Consider the following 27,825-nt stretch of genomic DNA (forward strand, 5'->3'; position numbering starts at 1 on the left):
AAATTGGATTATGAAAATATAATGTTCAAGTTGATTGAGTTCTATTAAACATGAATGATTTTGAGTGATTAGCTTGACATGTATTTGCCTCTCTGGATTGCATTAGTAGAACAAAGAAGGGCTGTTTGTATGAAAGTGGGAATTGTTAGTTGCTGTACTGAGACCAGGAGAGATTGGCAAGTGCTATTAAAAAACATAGGTGATGACCCTTCTACAACCTCACAGCTGCCACAATATATCATGCTTTGTGTTGCATAATAGACCATATAGGATCATAGAATTACATTGAATGTACAGCACAGAAACAGGCCATTCGGTGTTTATGCTCCACACTCACCTCCTCCCTCCCTAATTCATCTAACCCTATCAGCATAACCTTCTATTCCTTTCTCCCTCATATACTTATCGAGCTTCCCCTTAAATGCATCTATGCTATTCACCTCAACTATTCCATGTGGTAGCAAGTTCCACATTCTAACCACTCTCTGGGTAAAGAAGTTTCTCCTGAATTCCCTATCGGATTTGTTAGTGACTATCTTATTTTTATGGCCCCTAGTTCTGGTCTCCCCCGCAAGTGGGAACATCTTCTCTCCATCTACTTTATCAAACCCTTTCATAATCTTAAAGATATCGATGGTCACCCCTCAGGTGCAGTTATATTACCACTTTGGCATTGATACAGCCACACACAAGTGGCAGTATAACTCTGGAGTTTGGTCCCAATCTAACGAGAGAGCAAAATCTAGGTCCTGACTTACCCAACCTCCCTATTTCTTTAGCTTGAGTGCAGCCTTCGTCCTTCTTTGCAGTTCCATCACCGTTCCACGTCTTTATGCAGTTGGCCCTGAGTTTGATAGTGACTAGCACTAATTGAGCATCCGTGCTGTAAGAGGTCACAAGTTAAGGGTATGGAGTGGGCACATCATGGTGCTGTAACACAGGCACTTGTCTGACATTTCAGTTGTGGTGTAATGTTAATATAGTACTTTGATTCCGTGCTATGTCTAACGTGTGATATTAATGTTATCATTGGGTGCACAGTGTCCTATTCTACATAAGGACCTCCATAATCTCACAAAGGAGGGAACAGATTGAAGTAACTCAAGGATAGCCTCTGTCGATCCAGCAAGGAAGTACCTGGTTTCTGCTGATTAGTCCGCATAGCAACATGATTGAAGTTAGAAGCTGAGCAGAGTAGGGATTTGAACATGCAGCCCATCAGTCTACAGCACTATGCACTCTTCCAGTGCACTGCATCACTTCAGCACCAAATCTGTGCAGTATTATTGGTCAGATTTGAAAGCTGATTGAAGTCCTCTCTTACACTAAAGCTTCTTGTTGAGGCAGTGGGGTTCTGCAAGTGAAGCACCAATTACCTCTGTGGAAGTGACCTTTGACCCATGACCTATTGACAGAGTTTAAATCTGATGCTTTAATTCTCTTAACAACACACGTTTATATTTTTTCGAACAAGGACGTGCTAGGTTTTCTTTTTATTTCTTTTTGAATTCTTCATCTCCCCTAGATCTTCATAAATAGCCTTTGAATTCCAGAAATCAACCCGATTCTCCAAGGACCCAAACTCCATAGAATAAATCACTGTGTTCAGACTTTCACTTGAGACTGAAGGTCAAGTGAAATGGCTGTTATTAGTTGAGGCTTGTATCTGATTGACAAGCAAATTTCTAAAAGGTGTTATCCACATTTTTCCTTTAGTGCCTCTGACTGTTACTCAGGTCCTCATGCTCATCAAGAAATTCATATTAAAGGTTTCTCTTTTGAATGCAGAAGTTGTTTTATTCATTGAAATAGACCCAGCCCAGTCCCTCATCAATGACTTGTATTTATATAGTGCCTTTAATGTAGAAAATTGTCCCAAAGTGCTTCATAAGAGGCAGAAGCAAAAATAAAACGGACACCAAACCAAAGCAGGGGATATTACGAGAGGTGGCTGAAAGCTTGGGCAAAAAGGTTTTTTTTAAGGAGGGTCTGAAAGGAGGAGAGGGAGGTGGAGAGGTTTGGGGAGGGAATTCCAGGGTTTGGAGTCTAGGTGGCCAATGGTGAGGCAAATGGGGGGGGAGTGTACACAAAAGGCCAGAGGTCGGAGGAATGGAAATTTGAGGGGGTGTTGTCGCGTCTGAGGAGGATACAGAGATAGGGAGGGGCAAAGCCCCTAACTGAAATCTCATTAATGTTAATCGGTAACAAGCCAGCAATGTGTTCCCTGATTGATTCAAATATTTCTTAATTATTTCAGTGTGTTAAGAAATAAATGACTTTTGGCAGTTTTGAAATCTTAAAATGTGGAAATATCGAGTTTTATTTCTTGAGTATTTACTTCATGTTTCCTGAATGTTGCTTGTCCAACAAAACTGATTCTGAAGAGAAATATGGGGAGGTGTGATTACGTATTCCAGCTGATAGAACAACTAAGTAATGATATTCATATACATTTATCCTGTTCATCCTCATTTTTTTTATGTGCAAAGAATGATTTGAACACTGGAAAGAAGAAATAAAACACAACAAACAAACTTATAGTTTCAGCCTTTCATTTGTATAAAGTTTATGATGTTCAATGTTAAATCTCACCCAAGCATGGATTATTAAAGCAATCTCAGAAATTGTATGTAAATAATTTATTACTGCCTAGAGAATATTGAAAATCTGTAGGAAATACAGACAACTATTGCTAAAACACTCCAATTATATTTGGCACCACATAATATTCTGATAGTGGTATTACCGAGTAAAGTGGCTAATATATTCTTTACTATACAATGAATGACATTTTAATACTTACTGTTCCCTCTAGGAATAGGGACACCTTCAGACTATCAATACACTACAATGGCAGGCTTGAATTGGTATTTGCTACCCGTATCCCTTTGATTCATCGACCGTGTTTCTATATTAAATCAATCACAGCAGTAATGGTTTTATGTTAACGTAAATGATATTTCTTAACGATGCAATCGAGCATGGTTAGAAAGCGTACCATGCATCCCGCTGTGAAAGGCAGTAACTGATATCCTAAATGGATTATATGCAATGGATTGTGGAAGACATTTTGAAGCCAAACAATGGAGTTTAATTTAAAGACAAGAAAATACTGGAACTATTTAGCAGGTCAGGCAGCATCTATGGAGAGAAACGGAGTTAACGTTTCAGGTCGATAACCTCTTGTCAGAACTGGTCAGAAAGATCATCGGCCTCTCCACAGATGCTGCCTGACCCGCTGAGTGTTTCCAGCATTTTCTGTTTTTATTTAAGATTTCCAGCATCTGCAGTATTTTGCTTTTATTTCAATGAAGTTTAATCTTGAACAAGGTAACGATAATGAGTCAAGATCTCCTTTTGGGGTAATACAGAGGTTGCATTTGTACTGGGATAAATATGTAATTGGCCTTGTAGTTGTGTTGATATTCTTATTCACCTACAAAGCCTGGGCAGCTAGAAGCTAACGTAATAGTTGTGTAGAAAAGTGGCTGTCACATTTTTGGGTCTTTTCTGCCCATCTTATCGTACCTTATTTTAGATTACTCTCACAGGTGAATTCTTAGCTCTTTCTGGACCCAAGATTTCACTAACCTTGATAGCTAGGCTGATTTTGGTAATGTGTCCCGAATAATGAACAGAAAACTGCTCCTGAAAATTTTCTGTGGCGGCTGAATTTATCCAGCGCCTCCGTGGAATCTTTCTCGGGTCTTTGAAAAGCTGCAGAAAGTCACAATGTTAGGTCTCATTTTAGACTTTGAGCTATTCATTGAACAATATATGTACAAGCAAATATGTAATTTTTATCTAACTATAAGGTGAGGCTGGGGGTGGCTTAGGAAAGGAACTTGAAATTGTGTTAAGACAAATTATTTAAACTGATACGTGCCTCAACATTCAACTGGTATGGTGACATGGAAACCAGGAGATTTCCCGAGTGCCACCGGGAATGGTGGCACCGCACTATATTACTGGCACCTCTTTCCCATGAAAATCTCAATGAATCCCTTGCCCTTTTGGGGGAGCCAATCTTTCCCTATATGGTGGTGCATTTAATTCAATGCAGTCAGTCTCTCTCTCACCCTCCCCTCTCCCCTCCCGTTGTTTCAGTATTTCCTGACTCCTGCCTGTTTGCCAACTCTTTTGATGCTACAGATCTAGATGCAGGGCCTCTGGCTTCTTACCATTGTTTGATATATTTGTATTACTGTACATTTTTATAGATGTGTTTCTACTTATAGTGTAGTCATTTGGACTGTCTGTTTCTGGAAGGGCTGATTATTATTTGTATATTTTGTATTTATTAATTTTGGCCCTATTTCTTAATTTTTTTGAAATCTGTTATGCATTTTATTGATTTTGGTGCTGTCTCTCTGGCTGGTGCCAGGTTTGATGCTAACTGACCAGGAGTTGATGACCAGATCTTGGCTCTGGACAAGGAGCTGAGCCACAGCTGGTGCATGTTCTGAATGATCTTGTGTCGGTGAACATGCTCCTGATTGTGGCTCGAAACCTCAAGATACTGGATGGAAATAATCTGCTAAAGACCGGAAGAAAACCTGGTTAATTGAACTTTTTGCTGCCCAGTTTACATTTAAAAACAAAAAATGTTTTTCTCCAGGGTTGTAATGGAGATTTTTTTTTTCAAAAAATATAGTTTATTCATAAAATTTGCAACAATACATACAATACAGTTGTCATGTCACATTCCAAATGTACACAATACAGATTAGACAATTTGCAGGTTACATCAAGTACAGTTCAATGAACCCATTGTACATAATTACAGTTCCTGGCACTCGAAGGTGCTTCATTGCATCACAATCAATACAGATTATTGATTACAGATTCATTACAGGTACGTTACAGATTCATTACAGGTACATTACGTCAATTTGAATTTTACATTCTGCCCGAGGGGGTTTTTCCCTGATTGCAGCCCCTCGGTTTACAATGGCGGGAAGGCTCTAAACGGTTGCCTTTCCCCACAGGGCCTTTGCGGCGGCCGCACCCAGCTTCAGTGCATCCCTCAGCACGTAGTCCTGAGTGTGCCAGTCTGCAACACTCGGTCGAGGACAGCTCCTTGTGCTGGAAGACCAGCAAGTTTCGGGCAGACCAAAGGGCGTCTTTCACCGAGTTGATGGTCTTCCAGCAGCAGCTGATGTCCGTCTCAGTGTGCGTCCCCCGGAACAGCCCGTAGAGCACAGAAACCTGTGTTACGGAACTGCTCGGGACGAACCTGGACAGATACCACTGCATCTCTCTCCAGACCTTCTTTGCAAAGGCACATTCCATAAGGAGATGGGTGACGGTCTCGTCTCCACCGCAGCCTCCTCTGGGACAGCGCGCGGTGGCGCTGAGAGCCCTGGAGTGCATGAAGGATCTGACGGGAAGGGCCCTTCTCACCACCAGCCAAGCTAGGTCTTGGTGCTTGCTTGAAAGCTCTGGCGATGAGGCGTTCTGCCAAATGACATTGACAGTCTGCTCGGGGAACCAACCGACAGGATCCACCATCTCCTTTTCCCGCAGGGTCTCGAGGACGTTACGTGCGGACCACTTGCTGATCGCATTGTGGTCAAAGGTGTTTTCCTGCACAAACCTTTCCACGAAGGACAGGTGGGGCGGAACGGTCCAACTGGACGGAGCGTTCCGTGGCAGCGTGGCCAGGCCCATCCTTCTCAACACCGGGGACAGGTAGAACCTCAGCACGTAGTGACACTTTGTGTTTGCGTACTGAGGGTCTATGCACAGCTTGATGCAGCCTCAGTGCGTCAAGTCCTGGAGACTCTGGGTCAATCCTGGAGAGTTGGCAACCCTAATACTGAGGGAGGTACCGGAGTGGAGACCACCTTCACCTGCAACTGTACAGCAGTAGGGATAAACCTGAAAAAAAACATTATATATCTTTTACTTGCTATTTATGTGTCTCCATATTTATATAGATGCTCGTTTATATTCTCATGGTTAATTTATGTATTGATTAGAACTGAATATTTAACCTGGAGGCCCAGTTACCAACTGAGTCTGATGGTAACTAGTGGCAACAGCGGGCCCGCTCCATAGCGACAGTCTGTCCAATGGGCTCCCGGGTTAGAGCGAGGTGCGCGGGTTCTCGGCGAGGGAACGGCCGGCGGGCGGAGGGACGGAGCGGCCTGAGGGCGGCATGGAGAGAAAGATGGACCCGGAGCTGAAGCGGTTCCTGCGGGAAGTGGATGAGATCAGTGAGTTGGGGTTGGGATTTTTGAAGGGGGGAGGGTCGGGTCGGGGTCGAGGTGGGGGGAGAAGGTCGGGGTGGGTTCGGGGTCGAGGGAGGGGGTGGGGTCGAGGGAGGGGGTGGGGTCGGGGTCGAGGGAGGGGAGGGTCGAGGGAGGGGAGGGTCGAGGTGGGGGAGAGGGTCGGGGTGGGTTCGGGGTCGAGGTGGGGGGGAGGGTCGGGGTGGGTTCGGGGTCGAGGGGGGGGAAGGTTGGGGTGGGTTCGGGGTCGAGGTGGGGGGGAGGGTCGGGGTGGGTTCGGGGTCGAGGGAGGGGGGGAGGGTCGGGGTGGGTTCGGGGTCGAGGGGGGGGGAAGGTTGGGGTGGGTTCGGGGTCGAGGGGGGGGAAGGTTGGGGTGGGTTCGGGGTCGAGGGAGGGGGTGGGTTCGGGGTCGAGGTGGGGGGGAGGGTCGGGGTGGGTTCGGGGTCGAGGGAGGGGGTGGGTTCGGGGTCGAGGTGGGGGGGAGGGTCGGGGTGGGTTCGGGGTCGAGGGGGGGGAAGGTTGGGGTGGGTTCGGGGTCGAGGGGGGAAAGGTTGGGGTGGATTTGGGGCCGGGATGGATGGATGATAGTGGGGACACGGGATTGGGGGGATGCTCGATGTAGAGGGAGAGATGCTGGGACGGAGGGATCGGTCGATGCATGTCCATAGGGTTCAGGCTAAAAGGCTGGATATGCATAATTGATATGTAATGTATATTGGAGCGTATATATATCGTGTCCATTGTGGATGTGCTTGTGAGAGAAAGTGTGCCATCTTCTGCCAAGGTGTCAGCCATGGCTCAGTGGGTCGCACTCTCACCACTGAGTCAGAAGGTTGTGGGTTCAAGGCCCACTCTAGAGACTTGAGCACAAAAGCTAGGCTGACGCTTCCAGTGAAGTACTGAGGGAGTGCTGCACTGTCGGAGGTGCCGTCTCTCGGAAGAGTCATTAAACCGAGGCCCCGTCTGCCCTCGAGTACAAGCTCCCACGACACAATTCAAAGAAGAGCAGGGGAGTTCTCCCCGGTGTCCTGGTCAGTATTTATCCCTCAACCAACATCACTTCAAAAAAAAAAATGTGTCAAGGACCGCAGGCAGGTCGCGAAGGATGAGAAGGGATAGTGCAACAAGGTCACAGTCACAGAGGATGTCATGTGTGACTTTGGTTGGGGCCGTTTCAGTGCTGTGGCAGGGGTGGATTGGAGATGGAGTTGCGGGAAAGATGGGCACGGATTTGGGAGGTGACAACACATTCAAGGACTTTAGGGATGAAACGGAGGTTGGAGATGGGGCGGTAGTGTGCAAGGACACGGGGGGGGCCCAAGGGTGGGTTTTTTGAGGAGGAGGGTGATGATGGCAGATTTCAAATGGAGGGCGAGTACCTGAGGAGTAAGGGGTAAGGTACCAGGGAAGGCTGTTGACACGTACAATACCATACAGATGGTTTCAGGAGACAATTAGATGTGTATCTGAAGAGAGAAAATACATAGTGAGAGTTATTGGGAAGGGACAGGCTTATTGGGTCTATAGGCCGATTGCTCTTCCTGCCCCCCATTTCACTACCCCAGGTTATACAGAATACAAGGACTTGAAGCCCCTTTAAATCTCAATTCTTTTCTATTTGAATCTCCTCGCTTAGCGGGTCTGGTTGAAGGAATGAACTCTGACGACCCTGCAGTGCGAGACAAAGCTTTTCAGAAAGCAGATGAGAAGTTGGAACAAGGAGCCGAGGTAGTGGAAGGATGCAGAACAAACCTGAACCGGACGCTGATCAACACGAACCCTTCAAGCAGTGGACCACCCCAGCCCCCTAATCTGCCGGGACAATACGTGAGTTTTCAATCAGATCGATCATTTTAAAAAAAGGCCATTAAACGTTGGCATTTCACTTCTGGCACTGTGGTTCGAAGACTGAAAGTCTCTTGTGTGCTGGATGTAAGGGGCCCACTGAGAAACGGTGTTGTGCCGTATGAGACCACTTCCCCAATTGGCAGTCTCACTCAGAGAAGGTTCATGGTGTGGGATCAGCCTCCGTACAGAGAAAAGACAGGTTATGACGTTTTGGCTGCATACCCCTTCATTGGAAGACAACGTAACTCGTCTCTTCTCTTTATAGATGCCGACTGACTTGTTGTGTATTTCCAGCATTTTCTGGTTTTGGCGGCATTTTGTTTTAAATCGAGGAACCCAGTTTTAGGGTCAAGGTTCATTGTGCAAGGACAATGCAAAAGTTGAATCGAGTAGCAGAGAAGATGAGGCAAGAAATCAAGAAGAGTAATGGGGGGGGGGGGTGGGGGGCAGAAATTACTCACATGAACGCCGTTCCTCAATGGCATCTTCTGTCTCTTCCGGTGAATCAAAGGAGCAAGTTCGCACATTTGCACATGCGCACTAAAACCCGGAAATCGTGAAATTGCTCCTATTGGTTCGCCGGCGATTTGACAGCTGCGAATTAAAAGGAAATCGAACGCCATAAATCATTGAAATCACTGAATAATTGTAAACTTGCCCAGCTGGAATGTAACTACTTACACCACCAAAAGGTACACTGAAAAATACAAGGCCTACACTACTTTTTAAAAGTGTGATGACTCTTAATGACTGCCAAATAACTAAAAATTATTGTAATATTTTTTGGTCATCAAAAAATTTTTAAAAATTCAAAAATAGTTAACTTTTTTTTACACTTCACTTCACTTTTCACTTTAATTTAATTCAATTACTTCTTTGGCTCTTTATAAAAAAAAAAATTATTTACAATGATTTGCAGACTAGTACTTTTAACTGAATGAACTTTACTTGCCCGTTTGTGGGGGTGACTTCTCTTCCTGACAGATTTTGTGGGTGTGTCTTCCATTCTCACAGACATTTCCCATGCGAATCAACCCACGCTGTTAGAGGCTGGGTTGATGTCGTGCATTTTTTGAAAAGTTCCAAATCACGCAAGTCTACGCCATGGAGCTATTTAATTCGCAGGAGCTGCTCGTGAACGTTGCCCTGCCGCTGTGAGCAAGTTCTGGCTCAGAGTTAGTTGACATTAAGCTTGGGGTTTAAAACCTTGTACAAGGGGAGGGAGGGGGGATGTGGTAGGGAGTCCCAGAGGTTTGAAGTCCTTGAAAGTAATGCATAGAGTGGGTGTGAAGAGTCTCTATTTCAATACAGTGGGGATACAGTGAAGCAGAGAAACTCACCAGAGGTCGTAACGGAGGAATGAAGGGAAAGTTCAGAGGAAGAATTACCACAATAATGGAGTGCTGCAGACATAAGCCAGGGAACAGTTGTGTTTCTGCATGCTTAGCTGTGAAATAGTTTTGAGGTTTTGGGTTGTCTCAGGGAAAGGCAAAATTGCCAAGTGCTAAGTAACAAAAAATGTTTGTATTTTTATTAAATTGAAGAGGGCCTTGGAGAATGGTCTCAGTATGCCTCCAGTGTTCTGCTATTGCTAAGCAGGTTGTCCTTTCACACCTCTTGTAATGTTGGGCTCCTGCATGTTGATACCAACTGCAGCTAGCTTGGATTCAGTATGGCTCATTTGGGGTTATGTAAGGTTCAGAGGACGGTCAGAAATCTTCCTCATGTCTGAAGCCCTCAGTTATATTACTGGGTCACAATCACTGCCTGGGAGCTGTTTTTCTCCGTGTGTTCCTCAGAGTGCCCGTCTGATGATGGCAACTGACTTTTAAAAAATCTATTTCTTGCAGGGAATGGAGAACAAGGATATGAGCCAAGGTAAGATACTTTTTTAAAAAGTAAGATAATTTGCGATATAGGTTTATGTACGGATTTGAGGCCGTACTACATTAAAATACGCTAATGGGAAAAACAAACTGTTGCAAGCTGAGGCTGGTAGCTACAGGTGTGTTGGACTCCTGGTGCAAGACTTGAGTTTGAATCTTGGGTGGCATTTGTATTACATACGGCATAGAAACAGGCCATTCGGCCCAACTGGTCTATGCCGGTCTTTCCCTCTACTGGAAAGAGTTTAGGGGAGTCTCAATCAGGGACTAGTGGGCATTGGACCACTGAAAATGCTCCTAATTCAGCACTAAATTGGCAATCTTACTCAGTTATGGGATGGCTAGTGCAGTAGGAGTTGCTTTCTGAGGTAGGTGCTGGGGCACATTGTTGGGCTGTATCTATCCTGGGATGCTTGATGTTGATTCTGTGCTCAAATTGAAAATGTTCCATTCCCCAGCATTAACATCCCTCACTTAACACAAACATTCACCATCAAAAAAGTTGATATTTACAACATAGTAACAAGAGAGTTTAGGTTTGGGATGTATTTTCACTCTGCTTTATTTGTGACATGTTTTTAGAGAATTTCTTGAAGATTCTTGAGAGGGACGCAGAGGAGAGAGGAAAGAGAAGAAAAGAAAGTCAAAAGCTAGCTAATGGTAAGCAATTTGGAATGCTGCAACTATTATTATAAGTAATACTTTTATTCAAACTGAGTTTCTTGATTCTCTCAGGATTATATAGAAGCCCAAACACAAGTTTAAAAAGTGTTCCATTAAGTAGCGTTTACAGCCCAGCAACTAGATATACTTGATTCACTGTTAAATTTCTCTTATGGATCTTTACACTGCAGGTTTGAAGTTGGGGCTAGTTTTGTCTCATTCCCTCTGCACAATAAGAATTTGTACTTGTATATAGTGAAATGTCCCAATGTGTTTCTTAACAGGGAGGAGGGGATTAACATTAAATAGGAACTAGAGGTTACTGAAGGCATGGATGAAGTAGTATATTTTGGGGAGGCTTTTGAAGGTGAGGAGAGACGCAGCCAGGTGAAACTTCCACCGCCCTTTCAGGCAGTGCATTGAAGATCATAACTCGCTGTGTTTTTTAAAAAAAATTTCCACATCTAGTACTATGTATTCATTTTCATTCTACTTTTCTGCTTTTTTAACAATGATTTCTTCTGTAGTATTGAAAGAGAAGGGGAATGCAGCATTTGACAAAGGGGACTATGCAACTGCTGTGCAGCACTATACGGAAGGCCTGAACAAGCTACGAGATTTTCAGGCCTTATATACCAATCGCGCACAGGTATGTGTAACCATTCATTGTCAAAAGTGCTTCGGAATTGTTACTTTGTGAAAACAGTTTACAAAAATGGATGTTGGAGGAAGGTGCGAGTTTTTGCCTGTAATTTTTTGTGATGTGTTGAAATTTATTTTCTCCCTCGGGTTACAAGCCATTTATGGCCGAGAAGGGTAAATGACCCGTGCTTCGACCTCTGTTCATACTGCTAGAAGCTGGTTGCTAGAGAAGTGAGACATAGATTTACACAGTGCCTTGTCATGTCTCTCAGAATAGTTTCAAAGCATTACACATGCAGTGAATTACTTTGAAGGGTGGTGACTGTTGTTGTGTAGGCAGATGCAGCAGCCATTTTGCACACTAGGTGAACGGCCAGTTAATTTGTTTTTGGATGGTTTTACTTTAGGGAGGATTATTATCCAGGACGTGGGATAATTCCCTTTGTTCTTTGAATAGTTCCAGGGTATCAAACGTTCATCCAAATTGCCAAAACAGGTAGATGGGGGCCTTGATTTAAAAATCTCATCTGAGGGATGGCATTTCTAACTGTGCAATATACCCTAGTACTATCCCGGAGTGTTTGCTTACATTAAGAGTTAAAATTCCTAGTTCTGGCCCAGACAAGAGTGCCACTAACTCAGCCAAACTGACTAACATGGAAGTGGCAAGAGTGGCTGTTGAGAGAATGGAAATGTCGCACTAGTGCAGCAGGGGATTGGAGTTAGAGCATGTTTTTGGAGTAGAGTAGAGAGAGCTTTACTCAGCTTTTAATTATGGCCAGGAAGTGTTTGATGCTGTCACTGGGTGCGAAAAATAGAAAGTTGGAAATGGCTGACAAAAGTTGCACACAAAATTTAACTCAATTCAGACAAACTCCTTTAAATATGTCAACAAGAATGTAATTTGTTTATGTGAAAGATGAAGGACGTCAGCATTTTCCAACCATTTTAAGAACAAAGATGAGTATCCGAGGTTATTGCTCTGAACATAGTTTTCACTACAGCAGCATTGTAGAGTTGAAACTGTGAAAGAATATAAGATGATTATCTGCTGTCAATAGTAGTGTAAGTTGAGTTTTCCTTTAAATCAGCCTGAGGGGAATGAAGATAACCTGGCAGGTAAGAATAATTACAAACAGGAAACAGGGCCCAATGAGGCTTGTCTCTTTTTACCACATCCATCGATTCTTCTATCTCCAAAAATGCTGCCAATTCTCTCTTGAAACCATTTAAACTATCTATTTCAATGGCCTGTCCTGGTAACTGATTTCACAGTTCTATTCCTTTTTGAATAAAAAAGTTCTGCCTAGCTTTCTTACTCCTGATTTTCCTAATTTTTGATGAGTCCCTGGCATTTGAACCATTTGCCATAATTTGGTTCTTTATAGGCACCAAATATCTATGTTTGCTTTTATTTTCAGGCTTATATCAAGCTAGGAAAATATGAAGAGGCAATCACTGATTGTGATTGGGCCCTGAAGGTGAGAATAGTTAAATCTAAGGGTATGATACATGACTCTCTGTGTTTCTAATGTGTGTGTCTATATTGGCTAACTATTCCAATTTCAGATTTTTCTAGAACCGTATTTTCTCTCAACAATTTCACAGCAATTCTCATAAATGTACATTGAACTCGGCAAACGAGAACCTTTCTTCAGCAGCCTTCCCCTTTCCGAGCTGTGTGAGCCCAAGGATTAACACGTGCACTACCTTCAGTAATCTTACTGGGCTAAATGTAGTCTGGTGCTATGCAGTCACGCACACTTTGGATTGGCGGACACAAGCCAGACTTGCAGGCTCAAACAACTAATTATTTACAGTGAAAATGGAATATATGAAGCACAAAATATTGGCAAATACTAACGGTGTAATAAAAGCATAAGTCCATAATGAGTTGATTACCCTTCATGCAACAGCCTTTGGATTCAAAGTGGAAGTTTCTGAATGGCAAATTTCACCTTCTTTCATTTTCCCCCTATTACTGTATCGATTTGAATGGAAATATGTTGTTTATGATCTAAGCCTCACTTTACAAAATGACTAATTGCTGCCATTATGAATTCCCAGAGTGCAGATGAATTTGTATTCGTTGTTGCCTAATTAGACTTTTGTGGGATTGTTTTATTTTAATACTATTTACATGCACTCAGAAGGTTATTCAGGAGTCCTTGCAAATCCAAGCTAAAGAATGAACTTGCATTTATACAGCATTATGTTCTATATCTCAGAAACATCCCAAAGCAGTTCACATACAGTAATTGCTTTGAAATGTAATTGCTGTTATGTAGCTAACTGCGACAGTTAGGTTTCACACAGGCAGATTCCCACAAACAGCAATGAGATGAACGACCAGTTCATCTGTGTTTTGGTGGTGTTAATCAAGGGAGGAATGTTGACCAGAACATAGGAAGAACTCCCTGCTTTTCTTTCAAAATTACCACGGGATCTTTAATGCCCATCTGCACCATTTGAGCAGGCAAAATGGGGCCTCAGTTTAATGTCTCAACCAGAAGATGGCACAACTGATGATGCAGCACTCCCTTAGTACTACACTGAAGTGTGAGTCAGTGTGAATTTTGTACTCTAGGCCTGCAGTGAGCCTATAACTTAATGGGTGACAGCAGCAGTCAAACTGGCCTAGGTAGGCTATTGGTACATTACTTTTGTTCATTTAACGTGCTGCTCTTCATTTTCTGTCTCCAGTGTAATGAGAATTGTGTAAAGGCGTACGTCCATATGGGAAAGGCTAACCTAGGCTTAAAGAAGTATGAGGAGGTAAGATTGTTTCAGTAAGTTTACATTTATAATCACAACTTCTTACTGATGTTTAATGTGATAAGTCTGGGGGGGAAATAATCTAGTTGCTTTAAATTGCTGAAGTGACTTTCAGGCTAGGCCACTGTACTTTTGGCCAGCAAGACTATCTTTAATCTTTACCAAATTTAAATGAAATGAAAAGCAAAGGAGGCTTAATTACAGATAAATCTCTGCACCTGCTTCCTTTGCCATTTCGTTCCTCCAGGCAACCCCAGATAAGCAAAGACCAGGCAGATGTTTAGGAATCCAATAGATTAAAGCCAGCTAACTATTCACACTCGTTTGAGTATAATTTCCAGTTTAGGGTATTCTGCAACTGTCTTTTTTTTCAACACACAACACAGTTAAGTTTTATAATCATTAAACTGTCAAGTGTGACCATAGAACATTTCTGAAGTGTAATATTTTTGTGGGAAAAGCATTACAAATAGAAAAAAAAGGATTTTTTTTTTAGCTGAATTACAAATCAAACCTGTAATTAGGCTGTGGGGCTAACAAGTTACTGATCAAAACTACAGTTTATAAAAATCCTGTGGTGTTCTCCTTAGAGCAGAGAAGGTTAAGGGGAGATTTGATAGAGGTGTTCAAAATCACAAAGGGTTTTGATAGAGTAAATAAGGAGAAACTGTTTCTAGTGGCAGAAGGGTCAGTAAGCACTGGACACAGATTTAAAGTAACTGACAAAAGAATCAGAGGCGACATGAGGAAAAAAAATTTACGCGAGTTGTGATGATCTGGAATGCACTGCCTGAAAGGGCGGTGAAAGCAGATTCAATCGTAACTTTCAAAAGGGAATTGGATAAATACTTGAAGGGGAAAAATTTGCAGGGCTATGGGGAAAGGGGAGTGGGACTAATTTGATAGCTCTTTCAAAGAGCCAGTACAAGCACGATGAGTCGAATGGCCTTCTGTGCTGTATCATTCTATGATTCTGTGACTCCAGACTTGAATAAAACTCTCTTCACTAATGCAATAGTATGTATCTATATCTGTTTATATAATAATGTTATAAGTGGCCTTGCCTAAAAAAGAGAAAGAAAGCCAGTTATGACCCGCAGGCTGAAGAGCAATTGAATTCTGACCTCACCCGGTGTTTACTTAACAGCAGTTAGACTTTGGAGCCTTAAGAGGCATAGCTTCACCTTAGCAGAATAATACACTGTGCACAACATGATATAATGCTCCTGTTCTAATAAAACAGCATATCATTTGACATGAGGAGTGCCAAGGGAGGTTGGCTAATATTTGTATTTTTTAAAAAAGAGATGGTTTCAGTGCTGTATTCTCATTTTGGGGTTCAGATGACTAAATGAGTGTTGCTGTCGCAGTTACTGATTTTCCCTGAAGGGTTCTATTAGATCACTGCAGTGCAATCAATCCTGAGTGTCCATTGTCCTGTGTCTATGTTGCTGAAGTGGGAAATACTGTGATCTGAATGGGTTTACGTTCCCCACCAGGCTCGACAGTGCTATCAGAAGATTTTGACAATTGACCCAAACCGAGAGAAGCTGGTTAAAGGTATGAGAAATGTTTACTGGCTTTAAGAAGCACCAAGCAATTATATAGTCCCAAATATGAAGAATGATATGTGTGTGCTTATTTGTGTGTCCTAAATGATTCCTTGTTTACCTATTTTCTGCTTTAGAACTGCTGGTTAGAGAGCTCCCTGGTACTAAGGTCCTAGATTTGGTCTTCATTCAGAGTTGGTTGCTTTCAGTCAAGATAGAGTTTGGGACATCATAGTTGGGCTTAGTGCCCCGAGACTAGCAGTGAGAAAAATCATCACGGTTGCTACTTCTGATCATTATCCAGTGATTCCTGCTATGTTATTGAGTGGTCATTTTTAATTAATGAATCCAGACTCAGTGGGACTGTTTGAGTACAGGTGACGTCTCAGCTTCACCCGATGCCAAAACCGGCATACTTTCCAAAAAGGGTCACTGGATAGCAATCGGGAACAAGAACCATGACTGACTGTTTCTGTTCTCTGGCACTAGGAGCGTCGAGTCCAACTTTACTGCCACTTAGCAGAGAATAGAAATTGAACCTAGGGTTTTGCTGGTCTTTGTGGGTCAGTATTACAACACACAATGCATTTATCAACTGAACCATTGGGAAAACTGTATACACAACCTTAGTCGTTATATTCTGAATCTGCTTTGATTTGTTATGTACTGTAGTTTATAATATTTTGTCTTTTCTAATATCTGATAGAAAATCTGTCTTTTAAATTTAGAATATATAAATTCACTGGACCGGGCCCAAAAAAAGGAACAACAGGAGAAAGAAGTTGTGGAAGAGTTTGAACGGGGCAATGTAAATACTACAACGGCCCTGGAAGTGTTGAAGAAACTATCCAGACCCAATAAGATCCCTCTCTTCTACCTTGGCGGTGTGAGGTTTCTGACTGAGCTGATGAAGGAGTGTAAGTAGAAGATACAGTGTTGCCCTTAACTACCAGAGCTACCCAGAGACACTGATTTTGGAGATGGTGTCCCACTGTAGTTGTGCTAATATTAGATGAATACTATCCATGGGGCTGAGTGAATGGTATAATTGTCGCTGTCCATCAGTTCATGCAACCTAGCACGATCGTTACCCCACATGCTCACTTTCCTGCAGATGTCTCTGGATAGTGATCAAGATCTGTTTTTTCTTTTTCACTGGCCTGGAGTGCTGAAGCCAATTGTAGTGCTCTTATTACCGGTGCAGCTGAGATCAGCTGACTCTGCTTGATGCCAATATCCTCCTGGTTTGTGTGGTTCAATTCCATATCGTGCATCGGGGGAATCCAACTGAGAAGCTTCTTCTGACTTCGGGCAGATGGGTTCAAGTAAAAGGCAATCCCAAGACTGGAATACTTTACCTTCAGACATCTATCTGCCAGGGTTCTGCATATTATGCCTACTAATCCTTTCCAAACAACTCCAGAAAAACCACCCCAATAGCCAGTCTCCCTTCTTTATGCCCATTAATACTTAAGCCCCTCATTTTGATTACAGTGCGCTTTCACCACAATAATTTGCTGCAAAGTATTATCCACAGAAGAAAAAGTTACACAATAAGAGGATGGAAGAAAATTTGTCATGTTTCCAGCTAATCAAAATCTATAGCCTATTCATTATGCAAATGTAGATTTAATTTTTTTTCTTGCACATTCCACCCGCTCTACCTTTTCTCCTCTCCCTAAGGGAGGGGTCCCCTGCTGGGGTACACTTTCATGGATGCTTGCCATCTTGTGGAACCTCACCCAAATGGTCAATATTAAGCGGCAGCTTGACTCAATTGGATTGGTAGCACTGTAACCTCTGAGTCAGAAGGTTGTGGCTTCAAGTCCCAATCTGGGACTTTTAAAAATCTGTAGAGAGGTATAAAAACCTACTCACAGGCTATTAAAATCTTTAATTGTTTCTTTGTGATAGGAGGTTGGTTTCCTGACTCTTGACTTTCACCTGTTCTCCCTCCCCCCCCCCCCCCCCCCCCCAACTGCTTTGTTGCTATAAAATGGGTTTGCTTATCTCTTAATTTTTGGTTCAGATAAACTTGAAACATTAATTCATCTTTTATTTACAAATGATGATGGATATCTATTGTATTTCCAGTATTTCTTGTTTTTGGAATCTGCCGCATTACATCAGTAATAAAGGACGACGGACATTAGTTTATTTTTAAATTTCGACAGGAATATGTCTTTCATCTGTTGTTGCAGGCACTGAGCAGACTTTATTCAGAACAAGCGGTGGATTCGGTGTTATCAACGACAATGAGATTATAAGAAGGTAAGGAAACGTGGCTGTTGTCAGTACCCGTGTCAGGTAACACTAGCACTGAGACCGACTGAAGGCTTGGAAATTAAGAACAACATCGAGTTGTATTGAAATGCATTTTGCATCTGCTAACCTTTATAGCAGACACTTGAGCAGGTACATGAGAGTGTAAATAAATGACAGTCCAGTCACAGTGTGATGGTGATGTACATTTGAGTTGCACCAGTGAAAGAACTGCTTACCTGTCAGCAGATTAAGTTCTGGTAAGCATTGTGAGACCACCTTGAGGAAGTAGGCCTCACACAACAGTTGGGGCTTCACAGCAGCTGCAATATAACTGGTACATCAGCTTCCCCGTCTCCAGCATAGGCACGCCTTTAATGCGGCAAGCATACGTACAGTTTAGATTCAGGAGCTGACACTGAGATGTGCACTATCAGACACGTATAAAAGGCTATCTCTTTACCAATGTGTACTTTGCGTAATAAATGCACAATGAGTAATTGCAAAAACTAGTGATAATTAGTGAAAAGAAATTGACATAAATTGCAGACATTAATTTCTGTAACAATGTATGAAAGTGTGTGGCATTTGTTTTACTAAATTGAATCAATTTTGTCCTCTTGAAAACTGCTTGGGTAACCACTCTTTTTAACTAGGTTTGGAATATCTCATGCTTTGTTGTTTGTATAATTTTCAAGGGCCAGAAATATATATTTTTCTATCATTCATGCCTTTAACAGGAGTCTTACCAGCTCAGTGAAGGAACCGTGTGAGGTGGAGCTATGTGTTTCTGTCCTTGTGCTGTGGCAGGCAGTCTCTCATGGAAATGGTAATTAGATGTACCTATACTTATAGAGTTAATAGGTCACTTTTTGTAACAGATTAGTTGCTTGAGTTACTTTAATCCGTCAAGTCAGTGCATTCAAGAAAGGAGAGAGGATGAAGAAAAAGTAAAGCTTTCGATTGCAAACAGTGAGGTGATGTCCTGAAGATTCAAAGACTTTATGCTGCACAGTCTATGGCAAAGGCAGCTAAGGGGGGGCCTTATGTGTATAAAATATTAACTGGTACAGATAAAGTAAACCCAGAATAATTACTTCAAAATAAGTCAGAAAAGTAGGACCAGAGGATTAAAATGAAAAGTAAATTTAAAACTGAGAATTCCTCTCCTCAGTAGCTGATAGATATTTGGAATAATCCTGACAGATAAGGACATAGACGGAAAGGCATTCAACCTGCAGTTGGATGCCAGACTGGCAGAGTTGGGTACAAAAGGAATGAGTTTCAGTGGGCTGAATGGGCTTTCTTCTCATATTATATAATAAACGGCAAATTGAAATAGCAGTCTCTCGGGGGGCAGGGTGGTGGAGTCAGGAATTTTGTATTCTAGGTTTGAGGTCAAGCTCAACTCTGTTTACTGTGTTTGAATTTTGTATATCAGGGTCGATTTGAATTGGTTCTTCCAGTTAACAAGACACGAGAATAAAACAAGGATGCAAAACCTTTTACGAAATGAGCACACAATCTGGGTTGATAAAAGTACATCTTTAATCCATAACTTTTTCTTTTGTTTATAGAGGAAAACCAGCGATTACTCCTCACATCTTCTGATACAAGTGAACAGTTACTGGATCTGCTGTCATGTAAGGAGAGTGAAATCTACAAAGAGTGCCTAGCTCTACTGTCCATTTACTCATCGTCTGAATATGGCAGAGGTTTACTTCTGTGCCATCTGAATTTAAGCAGGTAATCTGCTCTGCCACCCATGTAAAAGGGCGAATAGAGTGTTTCTTTTGTGGTGATGTTGGAGAAGGAAGGGATGGTGAACTTGTCTGTAGGTTAGGTCAGTTCAAGTAACTCTTAACGAGAAAGCAATGCAGCAGCAAAGATCATAAATAAGTAAAGGGATAATGGACTGTACTGTACGGGGAGGTTAAAGATAGGCAGATTGATACTTTCACTTGGTATCATCAGTTTCCCGGTGCAGTGCGATTGAAGTCTTATTATCTCCTGGTTGGTTGGGCTACTATCTTAATTTACATCCTTTCAGCTTTCAAAGATTTTTGATGGAGTTTAATCAGCTTAAGACATCTTCCCATTATCACTAAAATGGGTGTGAAAAATTGACCTAATCTAACATGTCTTGCAACAGGTGGCAAAAGTGCTGTGCATGGGGATCTGGCCCAGTTATCCAGGAGTCCATTGCTCATTTACCACCTGAAGGAGATACCATCGTGGGATGACATCCTTGGGGGAAAAAAAACTGAATAACCAGCTTGGTGGTTTAGCTTCTTGGGTCTCAAACCCACCTGATGTTGCACTCTTTTTTTCACTGGAGTTGCTCCAAGGCATTCCCGTGTTAATTTCACACAAGTGGTCTAGCAGGGGGGAACGCTCCTTCTTCAGAGGTTTCATGCTGGAATCTTAATTGATGGTTTCATAATAAAAGTGGGTTTATCATTTGCTTCCTGAAAAAGGAGTACTTCAAGTAAAAGGCAATCTCCTTCTATTTTCCTTCTTTCACTATTGGGACTATTTTAATTTTTGAGAGGTATTAACCTTCAATTAGGGGGGAAGAAAATTGAAATTTTGTTGTCGCGAGTCAATCAACAAAAACACGTCACTGTAGCTTATAGCAATAGTATCAGTCGGTATAGTAGTGCAAGGCTTAGTGGTGTTAGTGTAGTATATAACAAGTATAACTGCACTTCAAAAGTTATCCATTGGTTATAAAATGCTTAGGGATGTTCTGGAATCGTGATAAGGAACTAAAGAAATGTGAGTTCTTTCCTGACTAACTGATGTTAATTGTCTTTTTGTGTAGGTTGATGCAGATCCTGATGGGATTTGTGAACTGCACTGATGTAACCGCTGGTAATGCCATGGGAATCCTCACCAACCTAGTGCCAGAGAAGAAGTAATCATCTTTTTTTCCACTTCAAAAATTTACATCCATCTTTCTCTCTTTTTTTATTGCTCTATCTATCTTATTAAAAGCCTTGTGTTTGTGTATACAAGGTAGTGTTATTGAGTCCTTTTGACCAGTCAAATCACAGAAGCAGAGACCACTGCTCCTTAAACCAGTCCCTGGCACTCAGCAGTGCCCACCAGCCAATTGTCTGTTTCTGCTAGTGTGTCTACCTGAACGCCACTGAGTCTTCCTATTTGTAATTTTATCACCTCCACCATTTCAAATCAGCCTATATTTTTTTAACATAGAATGTACAGCACAGAAACAGGCAATTTGGCCCAACAGATCTGTACTGGTGTTCATGTTCCACACGAAACTCCTCCCACCCCTCCTCATCTAACCCTGTCTGCATATCCTTCTATTCTGTTCTCTCTCATCTGTTTATCTAGCTTCCCCTTAAAGGCATCTATGCTATTCACCCCAACTACTCCTTATGGTAGCATGTTCTACATTCTAACCACTCTCTGGGTAAAGAAATTTCACCTGAATTCCCTATTGGATTTATTAGTGTCTATCTTATATTTATGGCCCCTAGTTTTAGACTCCCCCACAAGTGGAAACACCTTCTCTATGTCTAGCCTATCAAACCCCTTCATAATTTTAAAGAACTCCAATAGTTCACCCCTCAGCCCTTTCTTTTCTGGAGAAAAGAGCCCCCATCTGTTCAATCTTTCCTGATAGTTATAACCTCTCAGTTCTGGTATCATTCATTGTAAATCTTTTTTTGCACCTTCTCCAGTGCCTCTGTATCCTTTCATAATATGGAGACCAGAACTACACAGAACTCCAAGTGTGGTCTAACCCGGGTTCTATATCCCAGACTTATCACAAGCAATGCCATGGAATGTCAACACACAGTATGCAGTGAAGATCTCTTGATTGTTAGTTCTTAATTTACAATTGAGTATAATTCAAAAAAAAATCTTCAAGAATAACTTAGAAGTATAAGTAGAATGAATCCTAGTAGATGTCAGTGAGTGATTTTAATTGGGCTAGCCATTCCAGGTGTGACTGTCATGAGAGAGACAAGTAGCAAAGGAATTAGGAAATAGCATTATGATTGTTTGTGGTATTTTTTCATTCTCTCGTTTTTTATTTAGTCAAAAATAAAGTTTATTTTGCATTTCTTGGATTTGGTTGCCTCATTTATTTTTTTTTAACTATTGTAGTTTCACAGGGTATGTTGCAACCAAAGCAGATGTAAATTATGATTTAAGCATTAGTATTGGGTTGTTGACCACCACAAATTTGGGCTTTAGCTGTGAAAGTTCAATAATGGGACCGTATTTCAGTCATCCACTGTGGGCAGCTATCAAGTCCAGGCTAGCCATTTCTCCGCAAGTAGAGGGAAAAAAAACTATAAGATCAATTGTTCCATTATTTTAAGGCCCTTCCACTTGCTGTGTGGACACTTGGATAACCCCAGCTGTCAGTAGCATTTACTTGCCTCATTTTGTTGGAGAGCAAGATAAAGAAAGGAACAGCACTGAAGCACAGCTCACTAAACCGCCCACAGTCAAGCAAGCTGTGAAAGGAGGCATCGAAGCACGTGAAACATAAATCTGCCGAGGTCCACAAGTCAATGGGAGGACGGACACAAATTGGCCAGGCTTAATCTGAGTATCTCAATGGTAGATAGCTAAAAGGCTCTCAATTGAAAATATCAAGAACGCAAAATCGATCTGCTGCTTCTTCCGAAGTATTGTCAGTCATGATTCCTCAACACTCTGTGCAATGGCTGATAAATTGGGACAATTAAAACCCTATGGCTGGGCTAAAATCCCATATTGAAAGGTGTTGCAGGCATATATATATAAATGCATTTATTTTCCTAAAAAGGTGAACATTTTTGTGATTTTAGTGTAAGTGTTTTCATGGCATTAACAACTTTGTTTTTTTCCCTTTTAGGTTTAAAAAGCATTGTCAAAATGATTTTGTGTTCCATGTGTTACCATCATTTGAAATTCTCCTGGTAAGGAATTAGTCCTGAGGCTTCCCACTTATCCACCAGTCACTTAACTTTGCATGTGTATTGGTGGGTGTATTTTAACATTATCTTTTATAATACCTCAGGGGATTTGGTACTCTTAGTAATTACTCAGTTCACACGTCATAATCAAAAACAGTTTTCATTTGAATAATTTATGCTTCAAATATACACTTTTCTGTTTCTAACACACATTTTACTTTTGCTGGTTTAATATTTGTTGCAGAAAAACTTAAAGTTGACGAACAAGCAGATCTTTCCGCAGTGCATTTCAGTCATAGGGAGCTTAGCGTCTGACAAGGCAATTTATGGGCAAGTAGCAGGAAGAGAAGAATACTGGGAATCGTGCCTAATTGCTATCGTAAGTTTCCTAAGGTGGAAAAACATGAGTTTCCATATTGGTGCTTCGACTTTTATCTTAGCTTAACAATTTCCTGTGTTCATTTAAGATATTAAATACGGCACTGACTCCTATTTAGTGAGTACCTCCTTTATGACAAATGACTTTTCTCATTATCGGGCATCAACAGTGAAAGATTTATGATAACTTTCATGTTTATTTTTCAACATATGGAAAACAGTCAGAAATGTGAAGTATTTCGTATGGTCTTTATTTGCAACTGGCTTTAATTATTAACCTTGTTGAAATAATATGAATTGTGTGCCAAGTGTCAGCCTTAGCTCAGTGGGAGCACGTTTGCCTCCGAATCAGAAGGTCGTGGGTTCAAGACCCACTCCAGAGACTTGAACACACAGACCTAGAAATTCGATTGTGCAGCGCCCGTTTTTCGCCCGGAAAATGGGTGTTCCAGGACCCAATATGGCATGCAGCACTTGAGTGTTCATTCCACGCCGGAAGTACACCGCACACCATATTGGTTAGGTTGCCCACCTAAAACTGGCATGAGGCCCCCGATTTACATGGCCACTGTTGCGGTCAGTCGGAAACAAATTTTACATTTTTCAGTCAGTTTTCTCAGGCACGGAGCAGCCAAACCAGCAGTCTTTAACGGGACCCCATCCACCACCCTAAACATTCAATCCCTTCACCGGCGCACTGTGGCTGCAGTGTGTACCATCCACAGGGCGCACTGTGGCTGCAGTGTGTACCATCCACAGGGCGCACTGTGGCTGCAGTGTGTACCATCCACAGGACGCACTGTGGCTGCAGTGTGTACCATCCACAGGGCGCACTGTGGCTGCAGTGTGTACCATTCCCAGGGCGCACTGTGGCTGCAGTGTGTACCATTCCCAGGGCGCACTGTGGCTGCAGTGTGTACCATCCCCAGGGCGCACTGTGGCTGCAGTGTGTACCATCCCCAGGGCGCACTGTGGCTGCAGTGTGTACCATCCCCAGGGCGCACTGTGGCTGCAGTGTGTACCATCCCCAGGGCGCACTGTGGCTGCAGTGTGTACCATCCCCAGGGCGCACTGTGGCTGCAGTGTGTACCATCCCCAGGGCGCACTGTGGCTGCAGTGTGTACCATCCCCAGGGCGCACTGTGGCTGCAGTGTGTACCATCCCCAGGGCGCACTGTGGCTGCAGTGTGTACCATCCCCAGGGCGCACTGTGGCTGCAGTGTGTACCATCCCCAGGGCGCACTGTGGCTGCAGTGTGTACCATCCCCAGGGCGCACTGTGGCTGCAGTGTGTACCATCCCCAGGGCGCACTGTGGCTGCAGTGTGTACCATCCCCAGGGCGCACTGTGGCTGCAGTGTGTACCATCCCCAGGGCGCACTGTGGCTGCAGTGTGTACCATCCCCAGGGCGCACTGTGGCTGCAGTGTGTACCATCCCCAGGGCGCACTGTGGCTGCAGTGTGTACCATCCCCAGGGCGCACTGTGGCTGCAGTGTGTACCATCCCCAGGGCGCACTGTGGCTGCAGTGTGTACCATCCCCAGGGCGCACTGTGGCTGCAGTGTGTACCATCCCCAGGGCGCACTGTGGCTGCAGTGTGTACCATCCCCAGGGCGCACTGTGGCTGCAGTGTGTACCATCCCCAGGGCGCACTGTGGCTGCAGTGTGTACCATCCCCAGGGCGCACTGTGGCTGCAGTGTGTACCATCCCCAGGATGCACTGCGGCTGCAGTGTGTACCATCCCCAGGATGCACTGCAGCAACTCTTCGACAGCACCTCCCAACCTCTACCACCTAGAAGGACAAGGGCAACAGGCACATGGGAACAACACCACCTGCACATTCCTCTCCAAGTCACACACCATCCCGACTTGGAAATATACCGCTGTTCCTTCATCGTCGCTGGGTCAAAATCCTGGAACTCCCTTCCTAACAGCACTGTGGGAGAACCTTCACCACACAGACTGCAGCGGTTCAAGAAGGCGGCTCACCACCACCTTCTCAAGGGCAGTTAGGGATGGGCAATATATGCCGGCCTCGCCAGCGACGCCCACATCCCGAGAACGAATTTTAAAAAAAGGCTGCCGCTCAAATTGTAAGTTTAAAGCTTTTTACTTGCCTTACTTATGTAGAGCTGCCAGCCACTTGCTTGCCCCTCCCGATAGCCTCCCTCACCGGACTCATCTGAGGACCTTGGCCAGTGTCCCAGCTGCCTGATCTTGCTGACCGCCCCTGTGCCCCCCCCCGTGACCAGCGAGCTGCCTCTGGGGCCACTACTACCACTTGCAGCGCACCAATTTTCAGTGGTCCTGTTGCTGCCTCATTAGGTGTGTGTATTGCGTGCACCAAGTTCTGGGCCATAATCCAGACTGACAGTTTAGTACTGAGGGAGTGCTGCACTATCGGAGGTGCCATCTTTTTGATGAGACATTAAACCGAGGCCCCCGTCTGCCCCCTCAGGTGGATGTAAAAGATCCCATGACACTATTCGAAGAAGAGCAGGGGAGATCTCTCTGTGGCCTTGCCAACATTTTACCTTCAGCCAACATTTTTCCTTCAACCAACATCACCTAAAACAGATTAACTGGTCATTTATCTCATTGCTGTTTTTGGGATCTTGCTGTGCGCAAGTTGGCTATTGTGTTTGCCAACGTTACAACAGTGACTACACTTCAAAAAGCACTTCATTGGCTGTGAAGCATTTTGAGGGATTCTGAGGACGTGAAAGGTGCTGTATGAATGCAAGTTCTTTCTTTCTAGTTTGGGCTATAACGAGGATAAATGTGTAATCTGGGTTAAGAAGAAAAGCAATCCACCTCACAATCCTGTTAAATTATAAAGGGGTTGTGGGATCAGGTGGGATAGCTTATTAGAGCACAAGCACACAAGATTGATATGATGGAATAGGGTCATCTTAGCTCACCCGCCCAGAAGAAATTTTCCCCTCTCCAGTTACATCAACCATATATGATTCCAGGGAATCTTGCTTCCAACACTTTGCCTAGACTTCCAGTCCAGGTGTTGATGACTCTCTGCATCCCTCCCTTCTCTGGAACCTTCTCCAGCCCTATAACCCTCCGCGATCTCTGCACTCCTCCAATTCTTGCCTCTTGCGCATCTCTGATTTTAATTGTTCCACCGTTGGCTTCAGCTGCCCAGGTCCTAAGCTCTGGAATTCCCTCCCTAAACCTCTCTACCTCTCTCTCCTTCTTTTAAGATGTTCCTTAAAACCTACCTCAACTGTCCTAATATCTCCTTATGTGGCTTGGTGTCAAATTTTGTTTGATAATGTAACTGTGAAGCACCTTGGGACATTTTTACTACGTTAAAGGCGCTATATAAATGCAAGTTGTTGTTGCATGAAGAAGTTTTACATTTTCTGACACATGGTTTAGCTATGCCTATCAGTGGTAGGAGGAGGAAGCCTCCGAAAGCTTGTGAAATTTAAAATAAATTTGTTGGACTATAACTTGGTGTTGTAAAATTGTTTACAATTGTCAACCCCAGTCCATCACTGGCATCTCCACATCATATCAGTGGTAGGTTACAGAAAGGGGATTGAGGGTTAAATACTAATAAAATCTGTGTTTGATTGTCATAGGAGTTGGAAGAAAGTTAAGAAATCTTGGACTGGGGTGGGGGAAGGGTTGAAAGTCCATGATTTAAGATAGTGGAAGGAGTGGGCTTGATGGCCAAAATGGTCTTTCCTTGGTCCAAACTTTTAAAATATTTCTCCTTAACTTATTTGATTACACAACGTCATAGACACTATTGATTTCTGAGCCTATGTTTTATGTATAGACTTGGTGCTGTTTCCTCTCAAATACTTGATGGTCATCCAACTTTTAATAACAATGTCTTTCCATTCGCACAGGATGAGGGTATATCTTCTGTCACCTCGACGGAGTACAGGGAAACCCTGTACACTCTCCTAGGTCTGATGGTAAACCTATCCATAGAACAGTGCTGCGCCATCCAGGTAGGAAATTAAGCTCATGTTTTTAAAATGTTTTCCTCCTTTTCATCTGAAGGCAGTGCCTCATGCTGGAGTACGATTCCCTAAGTGCCACGATTCTTCATGTGTGCGTCGAGATAGGTGAATCTTGGCAGGTCATTCACCCATAGGGCATCACCATTGACCTTGATCTTGTCCTCAGCTGATATTCACCTGTATGCAAGACTCGTTGGACAGCAGTCAGGAATGATAACCTTCCTGTCTTTGGGACACTTTGGCCCACTGAAATTAGCTAATTCAGCATAAACTGAGAATTGACTGATGGACCTTCCTGGTTTCTATGGGACAGTGGGGATGATTTCTTCTTTAAAGATATTTGGCAAGACTGTTCTGCCTGCTGCAAGTTACCAGCTATTTATCACTTATCACAGAGTGATTATTTTGGCAGCAAGCCCTACTTTTGGCATAATTACCACAGTGAATGAAAAATCTGTAATACATTACCATACATTGACTAAGGCACTTATTGTGAAGGGAAAGAACTGACTAAATTAAGTCATCTTAAGTGCATCCTTCAATTTAATTTTAAAAATATATAAAATATAATATACTTACTTATATTGCTGTGCTGGAATGTTGCTGCAGTGCTTAAAGGGATCGATGGAGATCAGATAAAGGGATCCAGAAAAGAACGTTTGG

The 27,825-nt window shown here is 43.0% G+C and overlaps 1 protein-coding gene across 1 annotated transcript in view; it reads left to right on the forward strand.

Moving 5' to 3' along the window:
* The first annotated feature begins 6,108 nt into the window (after nt 1-6,108).
* Nucleotides 6,109-27,825, forward strand: part of ttc12 (tetratricopeptide repeat domain 12) — a 29,251-nt gene continuing 7,534 nt past the window's right edge. The window contains exons 1-16 of the mRNA XM_067970900.1: nt 6,109-6,218; nt 7,867-8,057; nt 9,929-9,956; nt 10,547-10,624; nt 11,155-11,276; nt 12,691-12,750; nt 13,973-14,044; nt 15,544-15,604; nt 16,323-16,511; nt 17,796-17,865; nt 18,597-18,685; nt 19,434-19,602; nt 20,681-20,773; nt 22,736-22,799; nt 23,041-23,175; nt 27,046-27,150. Coding sequence (XP_067827001.1) covers nt 6,161-6,218; nt 7,867-8,057; nt 9,929-9,956; nt 10,547-10,624; nt 11,155-11,276; nt 12,691-12,750; nt 13,973-14,044; nt 15,544-15,604; nt 16,323-16,511; nt 17,796-17,865; nt 18,597-18,685; nt 19,434-19,602; nt 20,681-20,773; nt 22,736-22,799; nt 23,041-23,175; nt 27,046-27,150 — 1,584 coding nt within the window. The 5' untranslated portion in view covers nt 6,109-6,160. The remainder of the gene's footprint in view (nt 6,219-7,866; nt 8,058-9,928; nt 9,957-10,546; nt 10,625-11,154; nt 11,277-12,690; nt 12,751-13,972; nt 14,045-15,543; nt 15,605-16,322; nt 16,512-17,795; nt 17,866-18,596; nt 18,686-19,433; nt 19,603-20,680; nt 20,774-22,735; nt 22,800-23,040; nt 23,176-27,045; nt 27,151-27,825) is intronic.

The sequence above is a fragment of the Heptranchias perlo genome, chromosome 33, assembly GCF_035084215.1.
Source record: "Heptranchias perlo isolate sHepPer1 chromosome 33, sHepPer1.hap1, whole genome shotgun sequence".
NCBI classification, from domain to species: domain Eukaryota; kingdom Metazoa; phylum Chordata; class Chondrichthyes; order Hexanchiformes; family Hexanchidae; genus Heptranchias; species Heptranchias perlo.